The 19,116-nt window shown below is 37.7% G+C and overlaps 2 protein-coding genes across 5 annotated transcripts in view; both read left to right on the top strand.

The window, feature by feature from the left end:
• Positions 1-3,130, top strand: part of emc4 (ER membrane protein complex subunit 4) — a 4,260-nt gene extending 1,130 nt beyond the window's left edge. For 2 of the 4 annotated variants that reach the window (XM_058782023.1, XM_058782024.1), the window contains exons 2-6: positions 1-75; positions 150-264; positions 1,094-1,247; positions 2,672-2,832; positions 2,908-3,130. The exon at positions 1-75 is cut by the window's left edge and continues 48 nt beyond it. In XM_058782023.1, coding sequence (XP_058638006.1) covers positions 1-75; positions 150-264; positions 1,094-1,247; positions 2,672-2,832; positions 2,908-2,943 — 541 coding nt within the window. In that variant the 3' untranslated portion in view covers positions 2,944-3,130. Of the gene's footprint in view, positions 76-146; positions 265-1,093; positions 1,248-2,671; positions 2,833-2,907 lie in introns of all 4 variants that reach the window. The other 2 variants (XM_058782021.1, XM_058782022.1) reach the window with 1 other exon arrangement.
• A 1,916-nt stretch (positions 3,131-5,046) lies between these two features.
• On the top strand, positions 5,047-19,115 carry lpcat4 (lysophosphatidylcholine acyltransferase 4). Its single transcript, XM_058783421.1, has 13 exons — positions 5,047-5,378; positions 11,013-11,376; positions 12,900-13,012; positions 13,135-13,195; positions 14,963-15,021; positions 15,225-15,259; positions 15,345-15,399; positions 15,514-15,596; positions 16,497-16,622; positions 16,719-16,872; positions 17,218-17,310; positions 18,121-18,256; positions 18,541-19,115. Exons 1-13 carry the CDS (start codon positions 5,304-5,306, stop codon positions 18,702-18,704), a joined length of 1,518 nt encoding a protein of 505 aa, XP_058639404.1. The 5' UTR covers positions 5,047-5,303; the 3' UTR covers positions 18,705-19,115.
• The last annotated feature ends 1 nt before the right edge of the window (position 19,116 follows it).

Genomic DNA, 19,116 nt, shown 5'->3' with positions numbered 1-19,116 from the left:
GGCTCTGGCCACGAGGGGCGGAGCCGCGATCAAGAGGATGAAGTGGTCTCTGGAGCTGAGCCTGGGCAACAGCAGGTGCTGCATCACGTCCGGCCGCGTTCACATCGTTAACAAGCATCGCTGACGAGCTTCTCTGTGCTTCTCAGCAGGAACCGCGGCGACCGGCAGAGTAAGGACGGAGACGTCATGTATCCAGTGGGCTACTCGGATAAACCGGTCCCGGACACCAGCGTGCAGGAGGCTGACCGCAATCTGGTGGAGAAGGTGACTCTGAACTGACTCAACACCTCACCAGAACGGAACAGAACAGGGTTACTGTAGTCGTTTTCCCAGGGGGCCGCAGGAGAAACTGCCACCAAAGCACTTAACTCAGTTCTGCCCGGTGTATTATATCTCTTTATAAAAACCAGTAAATGAAACATTACAGTCATACAGTGATAATGTGGAGCACATCACTGTTTAATGAACATTCACAAAAAAATGCAGTGCTTCAAAAACTACCATCACAGCATCATTTCCTGAAACATCAGTGTATTCATTACCAATGTATTCAACCATCTCTTTATATTTATCTAAACCCTGAAAATGCATACGTGTTGTATATCTTAGATGAGGGAAATACACGTGCTTTATGGATGGAACGTATAGGCTGTTTTGTAGAGTTACGATACACAGCCAAGCAACAAGTGTCCAGACTTTCCCGAAAGATTCCAGAAAATCCTGGAAAGTTTCCCAAATTTACTGGACGTTTTCCACCTTTGTGCAAAGCTACACTTTACAGTGGCTGTGCTGCTTTATTTCTCTCATCTGATGACATTCAGTTGCTTTCCATGCGTTTGATTTTAAATAATAATTAAAAATGGCTATATTATGGTGTCAGTTGAAAATCATATTAAGTACTTTTTCAAATATTTGTATTGAGTGGAATAATAGAATGTAAATAAGTGTTATGTAATTTGGAGGTGAATATTGTCCAGTACAGAAAAAAAATCCTTTCAAAATATAAAACATTAAAGAATAAAAATGTTACTGTAATTAAATATAAGTGCATTTGTTTAATGTAAACTGTTGTGCTGTGTGTGTGTGTGTATAGAGGTGCTGGGATGTGGCGCTGGGTCCGCTGAAGCAGATTCCCATGAACCTCTTCATCATGTACATGTCTGGAAACACCATCTCCATCTTCCCCATCATGATGGTGTGTATGATGGCCTGGAGACCCATCCAAGCGCTCATGTCCATGTCAGCCAGTGAGTAACTCACACACACACACTCACTCACTCACTCACTCACTCCTCACACACACACACACACACACACACACAAACACACACACACACACACACACACACACACTCTCTCTCACACTCACTCACTCACACACACACACACACACACACTCTCTCACACTCACTCACTCACTCACACACACACACACACACACACACACTCACACACACTCTCTCACACTCACTCACTCACACACACACACACACACTCTCTCACACTCACTCACACACACACACACACACACACACGTTTGTTTTGTGAAAAGTGGGGACTCTCCATAGGCGTAATGGTTTTATACTGTACTTACTGTATGTGCTATTGTCCCACACCAACCCTACACCTAAACCTACCCCTTACAGGAGACTGTGCATTTCAACTTTCCCCAAAAAAACCTCATTCTGAGTGATTTATAAGCGTTTTGAAAAGTGGGGACATGGGTCAATGTCCTGAGATGCCACCTTCAGCTTGTAATACCTGCCATACCCTCGTCATTATACACATCTATGTCCTGATTTGTCACAAAAATGCGCGCACACACACACACACACACTCTCTCACTCACACACACTACAATATCACAACTAGTTGCATTTCTTAGTCACGTTTTATAGAAAATAATGTTATGTTACTCTTGAGTTACTTTTTAAATCTGGGCAGGGCTTGCTTGTTTGTTTTCAATATAACGAAGTTCTTCTATTACAAACGTAAAAACCCTTTCACACCAAAAGTGCCTCAGGCTGAAGGAAATGTAAATTCTCGTCTGTACAGTAGAGGGGTGCAGCTCAAACTAATCACATGAAGAATATGACGCAGGAGAAGAAAGTTCAACACTATTCAGCAATAACTAAAATATAACACGCACACATTTTTGTGTATTAGTATGGTTGAAATGGATCATCGAAGGTCAGCAGCAAAGACATCGGTTAATAAAATAGGATTAAATAAATGATATTTGTCTTATTTAACATATTTAATTATTGCAGGTTTGTATAATATTCTGAGTTTGCATTTGAGTGTTTGTATTGATTGTGAGGAACACTGAATGTGTTTTTGTGCAGGTGAGATGAGTAAATAATGTTGATATTTAGTCTAGAACTACAGTGAGATCATGTTCTTACTCCTGATTTCTCTCAGCATGGCAACACCAGAGCTGTCACTCAATACATGAGAAACACAGGAACTGGCCTTAATTATCTGAAAAAGTACATTTCCTTCTAAATTAAAAAGTAATGTTACTTTACTAGTTACTTGGAAAAAAAGTAATCTGATTACATAACTTAAGTTACTTGTAATGCATTACCCCCAACACTGGTCATAAACGACAGGCTGTGTGTGTGTGTGTGTGTGTGTGTGCGTGTGTGTGCGTGTGTGTGCGTGTGTGCAGCGTTTAAGCTGTTGGAGAGCTCCAGTCAGCAGTGGCTCCAGGGTCTGGTGTATCTGATCGGGAATCTGCTGGGATCCGCGCTGGCCATCTACAAGTGTCAATCAATGGGGCTCCTCCCAACGCACTCGTCTGATTGGCTGGCCTTCATAGAGCCGCCTCAGGTGCGTGAATAATTCATGAGCTCGTGTGTGTGCTTTCACATTCCTTTCACTCGTTTGTGTTTGTTTTCTACACAGAGGCTGGAGATCATGGGTGGAGGGATGGTCATGTGACACACACACACACACACACACACACACACACTCACACACACACTCACACTCACACACTGTGTATTTAACAAGAACATTTTAACCCCACATATTCTGACAATTAAGTTATACTGATGATTTGTGTTTTGATCTGTTCTGTGATTTGCTTCAAATTAATAAAGTTCGTTTAACATTTTGCTGCTTTGAAGTGGAAATATGGACATGACTTTTTACACACTTCTGCATTAAATATTCATCATTAATGCTTATATGACATTTATATTTACACGCATGATATCTCACTTATGTTTCACCGCAAATGGGAAAACAATAAGAATGTTTATTTCACATTATTATTATTATTATTATTATTTTAGCTTAATGTGAAAGAAGGATATTTTAAAGACATGTTATAGGCATATATTTATATTAATGGCATATATTAAAGACATTTAAATTATTGATTACTGATATTTAGATGGAAAAACTAGAAATTGGGGTTTTTGCGCTATTTTAGTATAAAATTTCAGTTAAAAAAATAAAACTAATAGAAGGATATGTAATATATATATATATTTAGAAGACCAATTATATATTTATACATTTTAAAAGACATTTATATTAAAGACATTTCTTTATAAATAGTGAATTATCATTGATGTTTAGTTGAAATTTGAGTCATATTTCACTCTTAAATGCAGAAGTGAAAACACAATTTTAAGTTAAAGAAAGAATATATTTTAAAAGTATCTAATAGACATTTAAAATATACACATATTAAATGCTTATATAGAGAATTATTTGCATTGATGTTTAGGTGAAATCATGTTTACGCAGCATGTCTGGGTCATATTTAATCTCAAATTTAAACGGGAAAACAATAAGAAATAGTTTTTAAGACATGTTTCTACATAAACAGTGAATTATTCATATTTATGGAGTCCATAGAGTCATTTCGTCTCAAATGCAAATGAGAAATTTTTTTTTTTCATATTAAATTTAGTTTTAATATAATATTTTAGCTTCAAGTACAAGAAGGCTTTAACAAGTTTTTAAAGAATTTATGTTCAAAACATATATATTAAATACCCATTTCTACATAAAGAGTGAATTATTCATAATTTATTTTTTAGATGAAGTTAACCTCAAAGGCAAATGGGAAAACAATATATATTTTTTTATCATGTTAAATTTATTGTAATGTAAAACTTGAGCCTAAAGGAAATATAAAGATGTTTTAAAGACAGACATACATCAAGTATTATAAACACTAAGTTTTGAAGTTATTCTGTTTTTCTGAGAATTGTTTCTCGATGCTTTATTTTTATTAGCTGATCAGGTCATCTCTGCTTCGTCAGTGTTTATGAGATTTACTGCTGGAGCTTCGCACATGATTTCACAACAATAGAGACTAAAATAGCGTCATGACATGAGCTGAGCTGGATTTACAGGTTCAGCATCGTACCAGACGTTCCTCCGATGTGTGTGAGATCTCACGCCTCCGACAGAGTTTCAGTCTGTGATCGTGATGAACATCTCCACCCTGAGAACGAGAAGATCAGCTCAGACGGGTTTCTCTCCAGCAGAACCAGACAGAGGAGAGTCGATGAACTTCCACATAAACACACTCATCATCCACAAACCCGCTGATCCACACTTTCTCCTCCAGGAAAATATAATGACCTACACAGACTCATACGGCGTAAACATATCAGCATTTCAGAGTGTTTATGACAAATATTGTGATTGTTAAGTTCATTAGGCTTTTAAAAATACTAATTCACACTATTAAGTTAATGTATGATTTCCCTATTTTCAGAAAACATGTTGTATTAAACACAGCAAGGACGATAGAAGCACATTTAGAGAAAGAAAGAAAACACTGAGATTAATTTTTGACTTCTCAAAGATATTTCTATGCCTGTCAAAGACACAGCACTGGAATTACAGTAAAAAAAACTAACAAAAAAAGCACTCATGTATAAAAAAATGATCAAGAACAGCGTATTAAATAGAAGAATGTAAGTTCTGATAAAGTAAAATAAGTGACTGAGTTGGAAGAGTTGAAATGGGCGTGTTCAGTGGGCGGGGCTCCGCTGAAGGTTGTGTGTTAAGTGGGCGGGGCTCCGCGTGTAACTCTTCAGTTCCTCGCACTTTAAGTTTGTGTTTGCTGATCGTTCCCGGAGGTCGAACGCTTTCTTGTTCCGTTTCACACAAATACTCTTGAAGTTTTCTTTTAGTATCACCGCCATCTTAACTTTTTATTCACACATTTATTTGGGACCTTGTGCGCACTATTTTTAGGCGTTCTCCGGGAACCTCCGTTCATCAGGCTGTGATTTATTACCGGTGTACTGAAGTTCCTCTAGCGTTCGGTGAGGATGTGGAAGCGGAAGACACACACTCCGCACCCGTTCTTTTATGACCTGAATCTAACAGCAGCTCAGCGGATCCAGGTAAGACCACCGTTCATCTTCAGCGCCATGCGTTCTGCTGCGTGACTGACGCACGTTCTGCAAAAATCACCATGGCAACAGAAGCTTCAGCCCAGAGCTTATGCTGTCGCTATGGCGGCTGTAACTACAGTAAAACTGTATAAATATGGTATTATCAAGAGCTGCTGAAAAGATCGGCGATTCGTCAAAAGACTAAGCGATTTTGTTTGGAATAGAGCGCAGAAAATACTGACAGACATTAGTTTTCCTGTATATAATAATATTTTTATGAAAAATACTGGTTACGCCAACTGACACAAGCCAGTTACACCACCTGACCATGTTGCTTCTACAGCCAAAGGCCATTGTTTGTTGAATAAATTGACACTGAAAATCAAGCATGACTGTTAACAAGTTCAGCTGAAGTGCTTTATTTTCAGTGATTAAAAAAAAATTGGCAACACGAAATCATCATAGTGATGAAAAGTGAACTCATGTCTCATATTGTAATTACAGCTAAGAAACAATATTTGACAAGAAATCATCAGTGATGAACAGTGAACTCATGTCTCATATTGTAACTGGGTCAGTGACAAAAAGGGGTTGGCAAGATGACAAATTCAAAAATCTTTTAAAAACTTGTTTTAAAAGCATGCATCAGGTATTTTAAAATGTACACAGCGTGTTTGTTGATTATATGTGGTTAAAAATGACATACGTACCATTTTTTACAAAAGTTAAGACTGAATGTACATGAAAATGTCAAATGGTGTAACCGCCAAAGAATGAGAAATATTAAATATTTTATCCACCTAGATGGCATGTAAGCTTACCTCGTAGAAATACATACTTCATTTTAAAATATCAGACGAAAATAGATTTTATTAGAGTTATCTCTAAATGTACATTTTAATGCGTGTTTGCAATATTTGGCAGGACATATGCTGAAAACACAAATTCTTTTCTAAATAATCTTTGACAAATTATGTAAAAAAGAAAAAAAAAAAGAAAAACCATATTATTGTACTAAACTAGATGATTACATTTTATTCCACGCTAATGTTCCTGTATATAATTATATTTTTTATGAAAAATACTGGTTACGCCAACTGACACAAGCCAGTTACACCACCTGACCATGTTGCTTCTACAGCCAAAGGCAATTGTTTGTTGAAGAAATTGACACTGAAAATCAAGCATGACTCAACAAGTTCAGCTCAAGTGCTTGATTTTCAGTGCTAAAAAAATAATTAAAAAATCTGTCAACACAAAATCATCATAGTGATGAACAGTGAACTCATGTCGTATTGTAATTACAGTTAAGAAACAATATCTGACAAGAAATCATCAGTGATGACCAGTGAACTCATGTCTCATATTGTGATTTTAATTTTGTATTGTAATTTCGTATTGTATTGTGGCATCTATTGGGGAAAAAGGGGCTCTTATATCATATTAATTATAAAATGTCAGAAATTTAATGAATTGTATTTTACAGATGTAAATTTGTAATCTTCGGTTAACATTTTATCACTGAATTTATATTCAAATGTACTCACCCACTTCCTTCTGCTACAATATTAAATCATTCATGTATATATTACATTATATTATATGATACTATAGATTGCTTAAAGGGGTAGTTCACCCAAAAATGAGAATTACCCCATGATCCCCCCCCCCCCCCATCCTAGGTGTATATGACTTTCTTCTTTCAAATGAATACAATTGGAGTGACATTAAAAGTGAATGGGTGATATTCAATAGTCCAATAAACTGCATCCATCCATCATAAAACAGTGCTCCAGACTGCTCCAGGGGGTTAATAAAGGCCTCCTGAAGCAAATCAATGTGCTTTTGTAAGAAAAATATCCATATTTAAAACTTTATAAACCGTAATGGCTTCCTTGGATGGCTTGAAGGTGAGTAAATCAGGTGGTAATTTTCATTCTTGGGTGAACTATCCCTTTAAAATGTTAAGTGAATGGAATAGAAAAATGCATTAAAGCTAGCCCAAACATTTCAAAAACACTAATGTTGTGCAACATAATTATTTTATCCTAGACTTACAGAGCTTTAATTATAAAGTTGTAGATAAAGACCACTTTCTCAAAAAAATAACATTTAACACTTTAGTTAGGTTAGTTTATATTACATCTTTAATCAGCATCATAAACTAGTGATATTTGACTAAATTGGCCCCTAACAGAAAGGCTTGTAATAGGAGTCAAATGGTGTAACCGGTTACACCACTTGACATTTCAATTTAAAATCAAATTTGACGGGCATTTTCATGGACATCGATGTAAGTACATGGCCTTGGTGGGAATATTTCAAATGACATTTTTAAAGTTAATACTCATTTTCATAATAATGATTAATTATCAATGTTTTTCTGAGGTCATACCATTTGACATGTATACCTAAGAATACCTGACCATACCCTAAAAATGTCAAATTATCTCACATTTTAAAGAGAGTTACTAACCTTAGCATGCAGCAAGAGAAGAAACTACATAAACCAATCTTTCAGAAACCAGCCAAACCAGTCTGCAAATTGTTTTGCTGCTGGTCTAAATTGGGTTGGTAGCGCTTATAGGATTTTTTTAAAGTCTTTTTTTAAGACGTTGGTATTTGCTTTTAAATCCGTAAATGATCTGGCACCCTCCTATCTGTCTGACTTAATAAAAGACATTAAGCCAACAAAATGTCTGAGATAGACAAAAAACTACTCTGTCTCAGCCTAGATCACAGCTAAAGGCAAGAGAGGTGCGTTTGCAATAGTTGGACCGAGGCTACCTTCCTTTATCTGTGAAAGCTTTGAATTCTGTCTATGAGTTTAAAACTAAATTGAAATCTTATTTTCTTACCTTGGCTTTTTAAACCTTGTATGCTAAATTATCTTTTGATTTTACTGATGTTTTTCTTTTTTCTGGTTTTTATTTTATTTGTACAGCACTATGGTCAACTGCTGTTGTGTTTATTGGTGCTTAAAGGGGTGGTTGACAGGTTTTTTTTTTTTTCACATTGGTTAGCTGACCCAGTGTGTTGTGATTGCTAAACCGCCTCTAGTGCGCTGCTAAACGTCCCGCCCCTCAGCTCAGCGGCATGTGCTCTGCTTGTATTGTAAACAATGGCGTCGTTTTTTTGTTTGATGTTATCTTATACTTTTAGATATGCTGTTATTTGTAAATGCTACTGCTTCTGTTAGCTTCTAATATACGGTTTTATCCTGATTAAAGCTTTAATACAGTACGCAGCTGTGTGTGCTTGGAACAGTTAATTGGAGCTGATGATCTGAACGAGAGAGAGAGATGCAGAGCAGGGGATGTGAGGAACAGGATTAAGAACCGCTGCTTTAGAACATTGATTTTGAAACTTGTGAATCCATTAGAATCATTAGAAGACAGAATCGTGATTCATATTTTGTGCAACCCTAGTTTTTAAAATTATGCAAACAAACATACTATTTACAGGTGACTAATCAAATACAAAATAACCAAGGTCAACGAAACATACATGATGAGTATGCGTATGAGTATGCGTGTTGGAAGTATATAAACAAAAGAAATTTTTTTTTTTTAATAAAAATAGAAAGTACAACAGACATAACAATAGTAAAAAAACATAAATGATAACAGTAATAATAATAATAGCATTAATAGCAAACATTAGAGGATGGAGGGTGAGGAAGGTGATAGGTAATAATAGTAATACTAGCAGCAATAATATTAATACATAAATAATAACAATAATAATAGTAATTAACTCAATTAATCATAAATGAGAAATGTGCACCCCTAGTTTTAACGGCATGGCAACAATTACTCTTCTCTAAAGCAGCGCAACATGGCCCCACCCCCTTAGTTGCATGTTACTGGGGGCGGGGTTTATGTCAATTTCAGCGTTTGTGATGTCACCAATCCGGGAAGTAGCTCGTTATGAGCCGTAATCGTAGGCATTAAACTCCCTTTAAGGTCACCTTAAAATAATATGAAATCTTTAAAAATTACAGCACTGTAAAACCACAGACCAGCAATAAAATGTCAATTTATAATATTATGGGTGTAAAAGTACAAGCCAGTAATGCCTGTGATATATAATAATATATAGTAATATGTTAGCGTAGCACACAATCTTATACAGCTAGTCAGCTAACTGTGTTCAGTAGCATCTGCGCTGTGTTGCTAAAACTATCTTTTGGATCTAATGTAATTATTTCCCACATCCAAGTTCCAGGTTATAATATGCAAAAGTCTGAACATCAATCTCTTAATTTTACAATAATTAGTGAAATTTACCCAAAATAAAGGCTTAAACATCTAATAAATACACATTTAAGGGGCTCCTCTTTTGGTGAAAGTTTTCAGACAGCTTTCAAAATGGCCGCCAGACAGTGTGAACACATGCAGACTCATATCTCAGCGTGTGATGATCTGATTGACTTGAAATTATAGGTGGTACAAACACATCAATTGGTTAAGATATGAAGTAGGATTATATATATAATTTTTTTTTTTTTTTTTTTTTTTTAATAATCTGATCTCAAAAATGGAAGTGTGCTTAATGGGTACGTTTACCCTACAGTTTAAAAAAACAACCACCCCTTTAATATACTTACTGCCCGTTTGGAACATTGTGTAGGCATTACTGGGAGAGCACTAGAGTGGTTTAAATCTTATTTTCCCAACAAAAGCTTCTCAGTTAAGATTGGAGATTATACCTCTAGTAATGCTGTATTATCGTGTGGGGTTCCTCAGGGCTCCGTCATGGCCCCAATTCTTTTTTCTCTTTACATGCTGCCACTTGGTTCTATTATTAGAAAACATAGGCTGTCATTCCATTGTTACGCTGACGACACACAAACTTATCTGCCTCTCAAGCGAACTTCAGATGGTTTGGATAACCTCCTGGCCTGTTTGACTGATGTAAAGGCATGGCTTTCTTTGAACTTTCTCAAATTCAATGAGAGTAAAAGAGAAATTATTATATTAGGACCCTCCGATTCCTCTGTTACTCCTAAACTGAATTTGGGTGGGCTGTCCTCAGCCGTGAAACCGTGGGTGAAAGATTTGGGCATTTTATTTCTAGGTTGGATTACTGTAATTCTCTTTACGTTGGGATTAGTCATTCAGCTATGTCCCGATTACAATTAGTCCAAAATGCGGCAGCGAGACTTTTAACAGGTGCTCATAAACAGAATCATATTACTCGTATCTTACACCGGTGCGTTACAGAGTGGATTTAAAAAATGTACTTTTAGTTTATAAATCAATAAATGGTTTGGCTCCATTTTACCTGTTTTTAAATCTAAGTTACAAACTTTTCTGTTTGATAAAGCATTTAATACTTGAAGCATTTTCTATTCTATATTACTGTTTTTAACTTGTTGAAGCACTTTCCTTTATGGTATATTATTACAACTTTGTTTTTGTTTTTATTCGTGTTGTTTGTGGCTTTAGTTACAGTAAAGCACATTGGTCAACGTGGGTTGTTTTTAATTGTGCTTTAGAAATTGTCATTGTCACTGTCATAATAAATACATGAAATGAAATAACCGTGTTAAAGTGCCATGTAGACAGCTAATGATAGAAGTGGTCTGTGTCTTGCTCTCCATTGAGTGTGTTGGCTGAAGTCTCTTTCTCTCTCTCTCAGGGAATCGTTCTGGGCGTGGTTCTGTTTCCTGTGCGCATCACCCTGGCCACGCTCTTCTTCCTGCTCATGTGGCCCATCGCTCGTCTGCGATTGGCCGGTCTGTCGGCGGCGGAGCGGGCGGAGCCAGTGCGGGGCTGGCGCTGGTGGCTCTTCCATCACATCATACTCTTCCTCAGCCGCGCTGTTTTCTTCTCCGTGGGCTTCCTGTGGATTAGGGTCAAAGGGCGTCAGGCGGGGCTGAAGGAAGCGCCGGTGTTGATCGTAGCGCCACACAGCGGATTCCTGGACATGCTGGTGCTTTGCGCGACGGGTCTGCCGATCGTCGTGTCGCGTTCGGAGAACTGCAGACTCCCCGCCATCGGAGGTGAGGTCCAGACCGCTCCACAAGAACCCAGTCCTTTCAGATTACTGCAGAATAGAAGCTTCTGCTTCATGCGTGTTTGTTCATCATCATCTTCACCAATTAACACACAACCTTTGAAGCCTAAACACAAACATACAAAACTACCAAATTTTGCTTTAAGTTTAATCGCAACATATAATCATTGCGGTTAATAGTGTTCACCGTCTGGATTACGTGTCATTTGTAACCAACTGCATGATTTTTACTGTACATTTCTAACAGAAAGACTTGTCATAACACTTACATATGTGACCAGCGCTGGCAAAAATTAGTCGGAATGAGCAAATTTTCAAATATGAGTTCTATGTATTTTCACATTCTCCATTAAAAGACCCTCAATAAGTGCCTGAGCTCCAGCGTTTGAAGGCGATAGAGTCAGCAGAGCTGCTTTTGAGAAAAATCGAGTTTAAGTTTTCTGAAGATTACAAAGAAAAACCACCAAGCAGCGCTGCATATTTTCCTCCAATTCTTTTCTTAATAATAATTACTATATTATTAATAACAATGTAGCTATTTTTTTATTTTATCTTTGTTATTAAAAATAAGAACAAAGATGCAAATAAACAGTAGTTTAATCAATAGCAGCGAGTGATTCCGTCTTTTCTTTTAATGTCTGATTAACATTGAGACAGATCTATATTAAGACCTGCTGTAATGCATGGATCTAATATAATGTAACACATCAGATTTTTCCCCAAACATTAACTAAACGTTCATGTAAGACATAACAGATTGTGTTTGTGTGAATCTCGCCAAGACATATTTCGCAATCTACTTTATAGGGGGATCAAAACTCTTCATTGAGTCTTTAAGAACACTTTGCCTAAAATTAGAGTTAGAGTCATTTGCACGAGTGCAATTATTGACTGTAAAAGTGACTCGCGAGTAGATGAGTTTTACCTGTTTTGGTGTGATTTAGACGTTTGTTAGCAAAACAACTCTTAAAAAGGTCCTAAAAAGTCAAATTAAGGCTTTAAAAGATCTTAAGTTCATGTAAAGTCATGGCATTAAATGTTGCATAGACTGCAAAATGAATTTTGTTTTCTAATACAAACATCTAAACTCCCTTAAATCAAGACATATTTACCTGAGATTGTTTTCTGAGAGCGATGCTTAATTTTATGCTGAACACAAAATCAAATACTTGTCGCATGAGAATTAAAACTTATTTTCTCTTTGAATTAAGTTGATTTTTATGAGTCCATTGGCAGATGTAGGGTTTTACGGGTGTTTAATATTGTAGAATAAAACAGAAAATATCAATAATCAGACCGTATCTCAGTAAACCCACTGAGTTCAGAACGATGGGAACAGAAAGTGTTGAAATGCAACTGGCTTCCAGGTGTTGACCTACAAAAAATACATGATCTCTGCAGCGATATACTGTAGAAGTGTGTAAGTAACTTTGGATAAAAGCGTCTGCTAAAAGAAAGGTGTAAATATCCCTGCTGTGTGTCCAAACCCTCCGCTCTGTTTGTGTTCAGCGCTGCTGGAGTTCAATCAGTCGGTGATCGTGAGTCGAAAAGATCATCAATCCAGGAAGAAGTGTGTGTCTCAGATCTGTGAGAGAGTCATGTCTGACGCCCGCTGGCCTCAGGTAACAACACACACACACACACACTTATACAAATACACACACACGCTTGTGTAACACGTGTCAGCTGGTGCGTCACATCCTGTACGGTTTGATCTCATTTTGTGCTCCGTTTCTCTCGACAGATGCTCATGTTTCCAGAAGGAACAACGACTAACGGCCGAGCTCTAATCAAATTCAAACCCGGTACAACACACATGAACACACACACACACACACACACAAAAACACACGAACACACACACACAAAAACATGCGCACAAACACGAACGAACACACACACACGAATGAACACACACACACAAAAACATGCGCACACACACAGACAAACACACACAAAAACATACACACACACGCACGCGTGCACATGCACACACAAAAACAAAATGCGCGCACACACACACACACACACAAAAACACACACACAAAAACAAAAACATGCGCACACACAGACAAACACACAAAAACACACACGCACACACAAGAACATACACGCACGCGCGCACACGCACACAAAAACACGCATGCACACACACACACACGCAAACACATGCACGCGCGCGCACACACACAAAAAACGCACACACACACACACACAGGCTCTGTTATAAAACCTTGTGAGCTCTGTATGTAGGGTCAGTCAGATACAGAAAAAAAGTAAATAAATAATGAAATCAAGGACACATTAAAGGTCCCATGACATGCTGCTTTTTGGATGCTTTTATACAGGCCTAAGTGGTCCCTAATACTGTATCTGAAGTCTGTTTCCTGAAATTCAGCCTTGGTGCAGAATTTCAGCCACTACGAGCCAGTCCCACAATGAGCTTTCCTTAGGACGTGCCATTTCTGTGTCTGTAGCTTTAAGGACGAGAGAGGCGGGGCAAGGTGGAGGGTGGGGGCGTGGCCTTAACCAGCTTGCGCTACCATGCGCTAATGTTGACAGTAGATGTATCACAATGGCTCATAGACACGCAGTCCTTCAAGCTTTTCAGTTTGACCCAGAATCTGATCCGGATGGAGAAGCACCGGATGGAGAAGCTGCAGCTCAGCGGCTACAGCAGGACGTCTCCGAATGGTTAGTTTAAAATATTGTGTCTGGATACAGTACTTTAGTTGGTTTGTTTATGTATGCTGTTTCAGTTATTATCATGTAGCTAATGCTAGCCATAGGCTCGGATGAAGGAACTAAAAAAATACTTCAGTGTTCATTTGTACATCCAAACACTGAGCAACTGTCGTGCTTCGCTCGTTTGCAAGCCATGATGTCTCTCGAGGGAAAAATATATTGCGCTCGCCTCACACGGTAGCAGCTCATTTTCTCATGGGCGGGGCAAAGCAGAGAAAGGGGAGGTAACCTTTCCCCGTATGACGACATAAAGGGAAGATTCCAGATCGGGGCATCTGAGCTTTCAGTTTCTCAAAGACAAGCAGGAGACCCAGGACTCGGTTTACATCTATCGCCATTTCTAGCCACTGGAGGACCATAGGCAGGCTAGACTCGTATTAATGTTAAAAAACCTCATAAAGTGACATTTTCATGCCATGGGACCTTTAAATTAATCAAAAGTGACAGTAAAGACATTTATAACGCTACAAACGATTTCTATTTCAAATAAACACTGTTCTTTTAAACGTTCTATTCATCTGTGAATCCTGAAAAATTAAATGTATCACGGTTTCCACAAAAATATTAATGTTTCTTGAGCAGCAAATCAGCATATTATTATGATTTCTGAAGATCATGTGACACTGAAGACTGCAGTAATGATGCTGAAAATACAGCTGCGCATCGCAGAAATACATTAGTTTAACGCATATTCACATAGAAAACAGCTGCTTTAGATTGAAAAAAAAAAAAAAAAATCACAATTTTGACTGTATAAGAGACTTCTTTCAGAAACATAAGCAAGTTTCTGTAAGTGTGTTGATAAGGTTGTGTTTATTTTGTACCAGGAGCGTTTCTGGCCGGCGTTCCCGTCCAGCCCGTGCTGCTTCACTATCCCGGAGAACCGGTGAGTCTGGGAACAGCACATGCCTGCCACGGCTAAAATTAGCTGCGTTTATGTAACAGAAAGCTCTGGATGACTGTTTATGATCACGACAGTCGGCTGAAATAGACACGAGAGCTGCTAAACTACAGAGGAGCACAAGACACACATAAACCATTTCATCTGAAACGCTTCCTTTATAAAACATGCTTTAATTGTGTTTGCAGGACACGGTTCGCTGGACCTGGAAAGGACTGTCGTGGTGAGGAGGGATTGTTTTTTTCTGTTAATAATCGACAGTAATGCGATGATTCTCCTAAATCCAGCTGTGTGTGTTTTATCTGCAGGCTCGGCACTCTGTGGCACACCACGTCTCGGATCTACACCAGCGTCACTGTGGAGGTGGGCCGGCTTCACTTGATTGACATGAGCCTCAGCCAATCACATGCAGCGCTGCTTCAGCCGTGACCAATAGAATTGTGCTCAGTAATCGCTCTTTTCTCTGATTGGTTGCAGTTCCTGCCCGTCTACACGCCGTCACAGGAGGAGAAGCAGGACCCTGAGTTATACGCAGAGAACGTACAGAAACTCATGGCCGAGTAAGTCATGTGACCCACAGGCAGATCCCTACATAGAGCGCGTCATATAAGTGATGATTTACGATGTTTTATACAGACAGCAAGTCCTCATATCAGTGACACTGTCCTGTTGCAAAACTATCAACACAATGCATAAACTGCACCACTTTAGGCCAAATAGTGCCTTTTATAATTTGATTATTTATTTTCTGACTGTATTGATTGAAAGCAAGATTAATCTTGCTTCTCGTGCCATCTGTACCTTTAGACGCAAAACAGAGCCTGTTAACTAAAGCCATTCAAAAATGAAATAAAATGTATACACACATAACAAAATCGCTAAGAAAAATGACAAAATTATTAAAACTTTAATAAAATTAAAATAGAAATGGAAAATACAAAAAAAAAACGATAATTTAATAATACTAAAATAGAACAGATGTGCACCAGGTTATTTCTGTCTGTTTATGTGAATGAAACCGTGTTATTTTATTAGTATTTATATACTCTTGTAGTATTTATTACTATTTTTGATCAAGGTTTTTTTTTCCAATTTTATTTTTAGTAGTTTTGTTATTTGCCTATTTTTTTGTTGTTGGTTAGTTAGTTTTTTACCTTTTTAATTTTACTTTTATTACCTCAACATTTTATTTTTGTGAATTTTTAAAGTTTTTTTTTTTTTTTTCAATTATTTTTTTCAATAGTTTTAGTTTATTTTAACAATAGCCATACTCCTGTTTTCAGTTAATTTCATGTTAAATACAACAGTCCATCTGCTAGAAAGATAATAATGCGGTTTAGACTCATTTCCATCTGTAACGACACATGGTTTGCTTTATTAGTTAATGTAAGCTGTATTTGGTGTGGAATGTCTTTAAGCAGTGTTGAGATGTTAAGGAGCTCTTGTATGTGGTCTCGTAGGGCTCTGCGTGTTCCTGCCACTGATTATGTGATGGAGGGCCGCTTTCCTGTTAAGAAGCTGGGAAACCTCTCTCTTCCCCTGGAGCCTCCGGCGCAGGAAACACTCAAACTGCTCCGTGAACACGGGTGTGTGCGTGTGTGTGCGTGTGTGTGCGCGTGTGTGTGTGTGTGTGTTTAGTATCTCTCCACCTGCTCGTCTCACACTCTTTGGTTCCTCTGCAGTCTCACTAGCCCTCATGTGGAGGTCGTGATGAACCACATGATTGACAGCTGTCACTCAGGCCAGAGCACCATGGTAACGGCCGATCACCTGACCGCTCTTCTGGGGCTGAAGGACAGAAAGACTGCGGTGAAGATCTGCTCGCTTTACTCAAAGGTAACGCAGTGTGAGGTTGAGTTCAAGCGTTCGTCTGTCATTTATTACCCTCGTGAACCGCCGCTGCAAACCCACAAGGCCTTCTGTCTGCTCTGCAGGTGCAAATATGACAAAGCAGAGCACCATAAAATCATAACAGTACCATAAAAGCACTATATTTAAGTTCACTGCAGTCGTACGATGGCTTAGAGAGGAAAACACTCTGGTTTAAAGGGACAGTGCACCTAAAAATGAAAATTCAATTACTCTCCCTCATGTTTATCTAAACCTGTATGAGTTTCTTTCTTCTGTTGAACACAAAAGAAGATATTTTGAAGAGTGTCAGTAACCAAAGTGTGTTTGCAGGAAGATACGGTGGATCTGAGGCAGATCTGTCTGAGTGTTTCTGCTGTTTCTGGGTTCAGGAGTCTGGAGTCTCTCATACACACTGCGTTCACGGTGAGTGTGTGTGTGTGTGTCGATGGGTGTGCCGTGTTAAACTCATATTATGCAAGTTGTTTGTTCTGACTCAGGTGTCGACATACATGACGATGTTATAAAAAAGTAAATATTTTCCCACCAAAATAAAAGCTCTGTATTATTGTTTTAAAGTGAAAAAAATAATTTTACAGAACTACAGTAAAACTGCAAAACTTAATTTTTTCACTTTAAAACACAGCTTTTATTTTGGTGCTTTTATTTTTATTATTATTACTGAATAAATATTCATTTTTTACTGTACAATAGAATTATTTCTGTATTGATATATTTATTTATGTAATAAATTGTTTGATAAAGTTAATATAAGATAATAATCACAATTAGATTTTTGGGTTCATTAAAAAAAACATTATAAATTGCATGAAACTAAAAGCTCTGTTTCAGTGTTTTAAAGTGAAGAAATTAAGTTTTGCAGTTTTACTGTAGTTCTTTAAAATTAAATTATTACTAAATAAATGCCTTTTTTACTGTACAATATAATTCTATATTTATATATTGATATATTTATTTGTTTAATAAAAAGTTAATATAATATAAGAATCTCAATTAGATTTTTGGGTTAATTAATTAATTTTTTAAATTGCAAAATTGCAATTGCAATTTTAATCAGAGAAATTAGATTTGTTTTTTACTCTTTTTCAATGAATGACTGGTAAAGTTTCTCAAGTCACCACCATTTGGCAGGTTTGGCAAAATGTTAGTTTTAGACTAAATGCATCCCTCAAAAGAGTTTAAATCATAATAATGTTTGCGTGTGTCTGTTCGCAGAAGTACGATGCAGACCAGGATGGGTTGTTGAGCGCAGACGATCTGTCCGGCCTGATGGGGGCGCTGGTGGGCGTCCCTCAGCACTTTATCACAGAGATGTACACGGCGCTGACCACCAGGGGGCAACCCACTGAAGGTAAAAATCACTGCGTTTGAGCTAGGGGTGTGCGATATTTATCGTCTACGACAATATTGTAATTTCTAAATGAAACAGCCGTTTTGAACTTGTTCAATTATCGTTACCGCAAAAGTTTCCCCAAAATATTTGGATACGCAAAATATTGTTCAATTATCGTTACCGAAAAATTCCCCAAATACTGGGATATCATGGGTCGTCAATATTGCACACCCCTAGTTTGAGCCGATAATGCTAATATTTGACAATTGTATGCTAATTGATTACGTATTCATCTCCTAAAGCTTCTCTGCAAGACTTATTGATGACGCATCCAGTTTATCGCAAAGTCTTTACCGAGTATCTTCACTCCGATGGGCTTGCGGACGGAAATCACAATGGGATTCCCAACGGCAAACACAACGGGATTTATAACGGTCACGGAGCGACCAATACGAAGTCCGACTGAGGTTGCATCGCAAAACTGGGACGAACGTCCGCAAACATGCGACATCTTTATACCAAGCCAAGTGTTAGTACTCGTTCAGTCTGACTGAACTTGCGTTAACTAACATTGACTGTGAGCGCGAGTTGAGAATGTGGTTTTGAGGTTACGTTTACGTGTAAACGAATGATTTGAGTGTTACTCTTACTTTGTCCTGTTTTTGCGCGAGTCTCTACGCTGGGAATGATACTGTGAGAATATACCACTACTAAATGTGCCTTAGAACAAATGCCTATATATATATATGTATGTATTTTATCATGAAGTCTGAAGGATCTGTTTATGTATTTAAAACTGTATATTTTTGTCATTTTAAGCTTTGTATATTGTAAAAAACGAAAGACGTACTGTACTGCGAAGGATTTCTGCCGAAGTG

The sequence above is a fragment of the Onychostoma macrolepis genome, chromosome 07 (genome assembly GCF_012432095.1).
Source record: "Onychostoma macrolepis isolate SWU-2019 chromosome 07, ASM1243209v1, whole genome shotgun sequence".
Lineage (NCBI taxonomy): Eukaryota > Metazoa > Chordata > Actinopteri > Cypriniformes > Cyprinidae > Onychostoma > Onychostoma macrolepis.
Note: the sequence above shows the minus strand (reverse complement) of the source record. Positions and strands in the feature narration are given on the sequence as shown.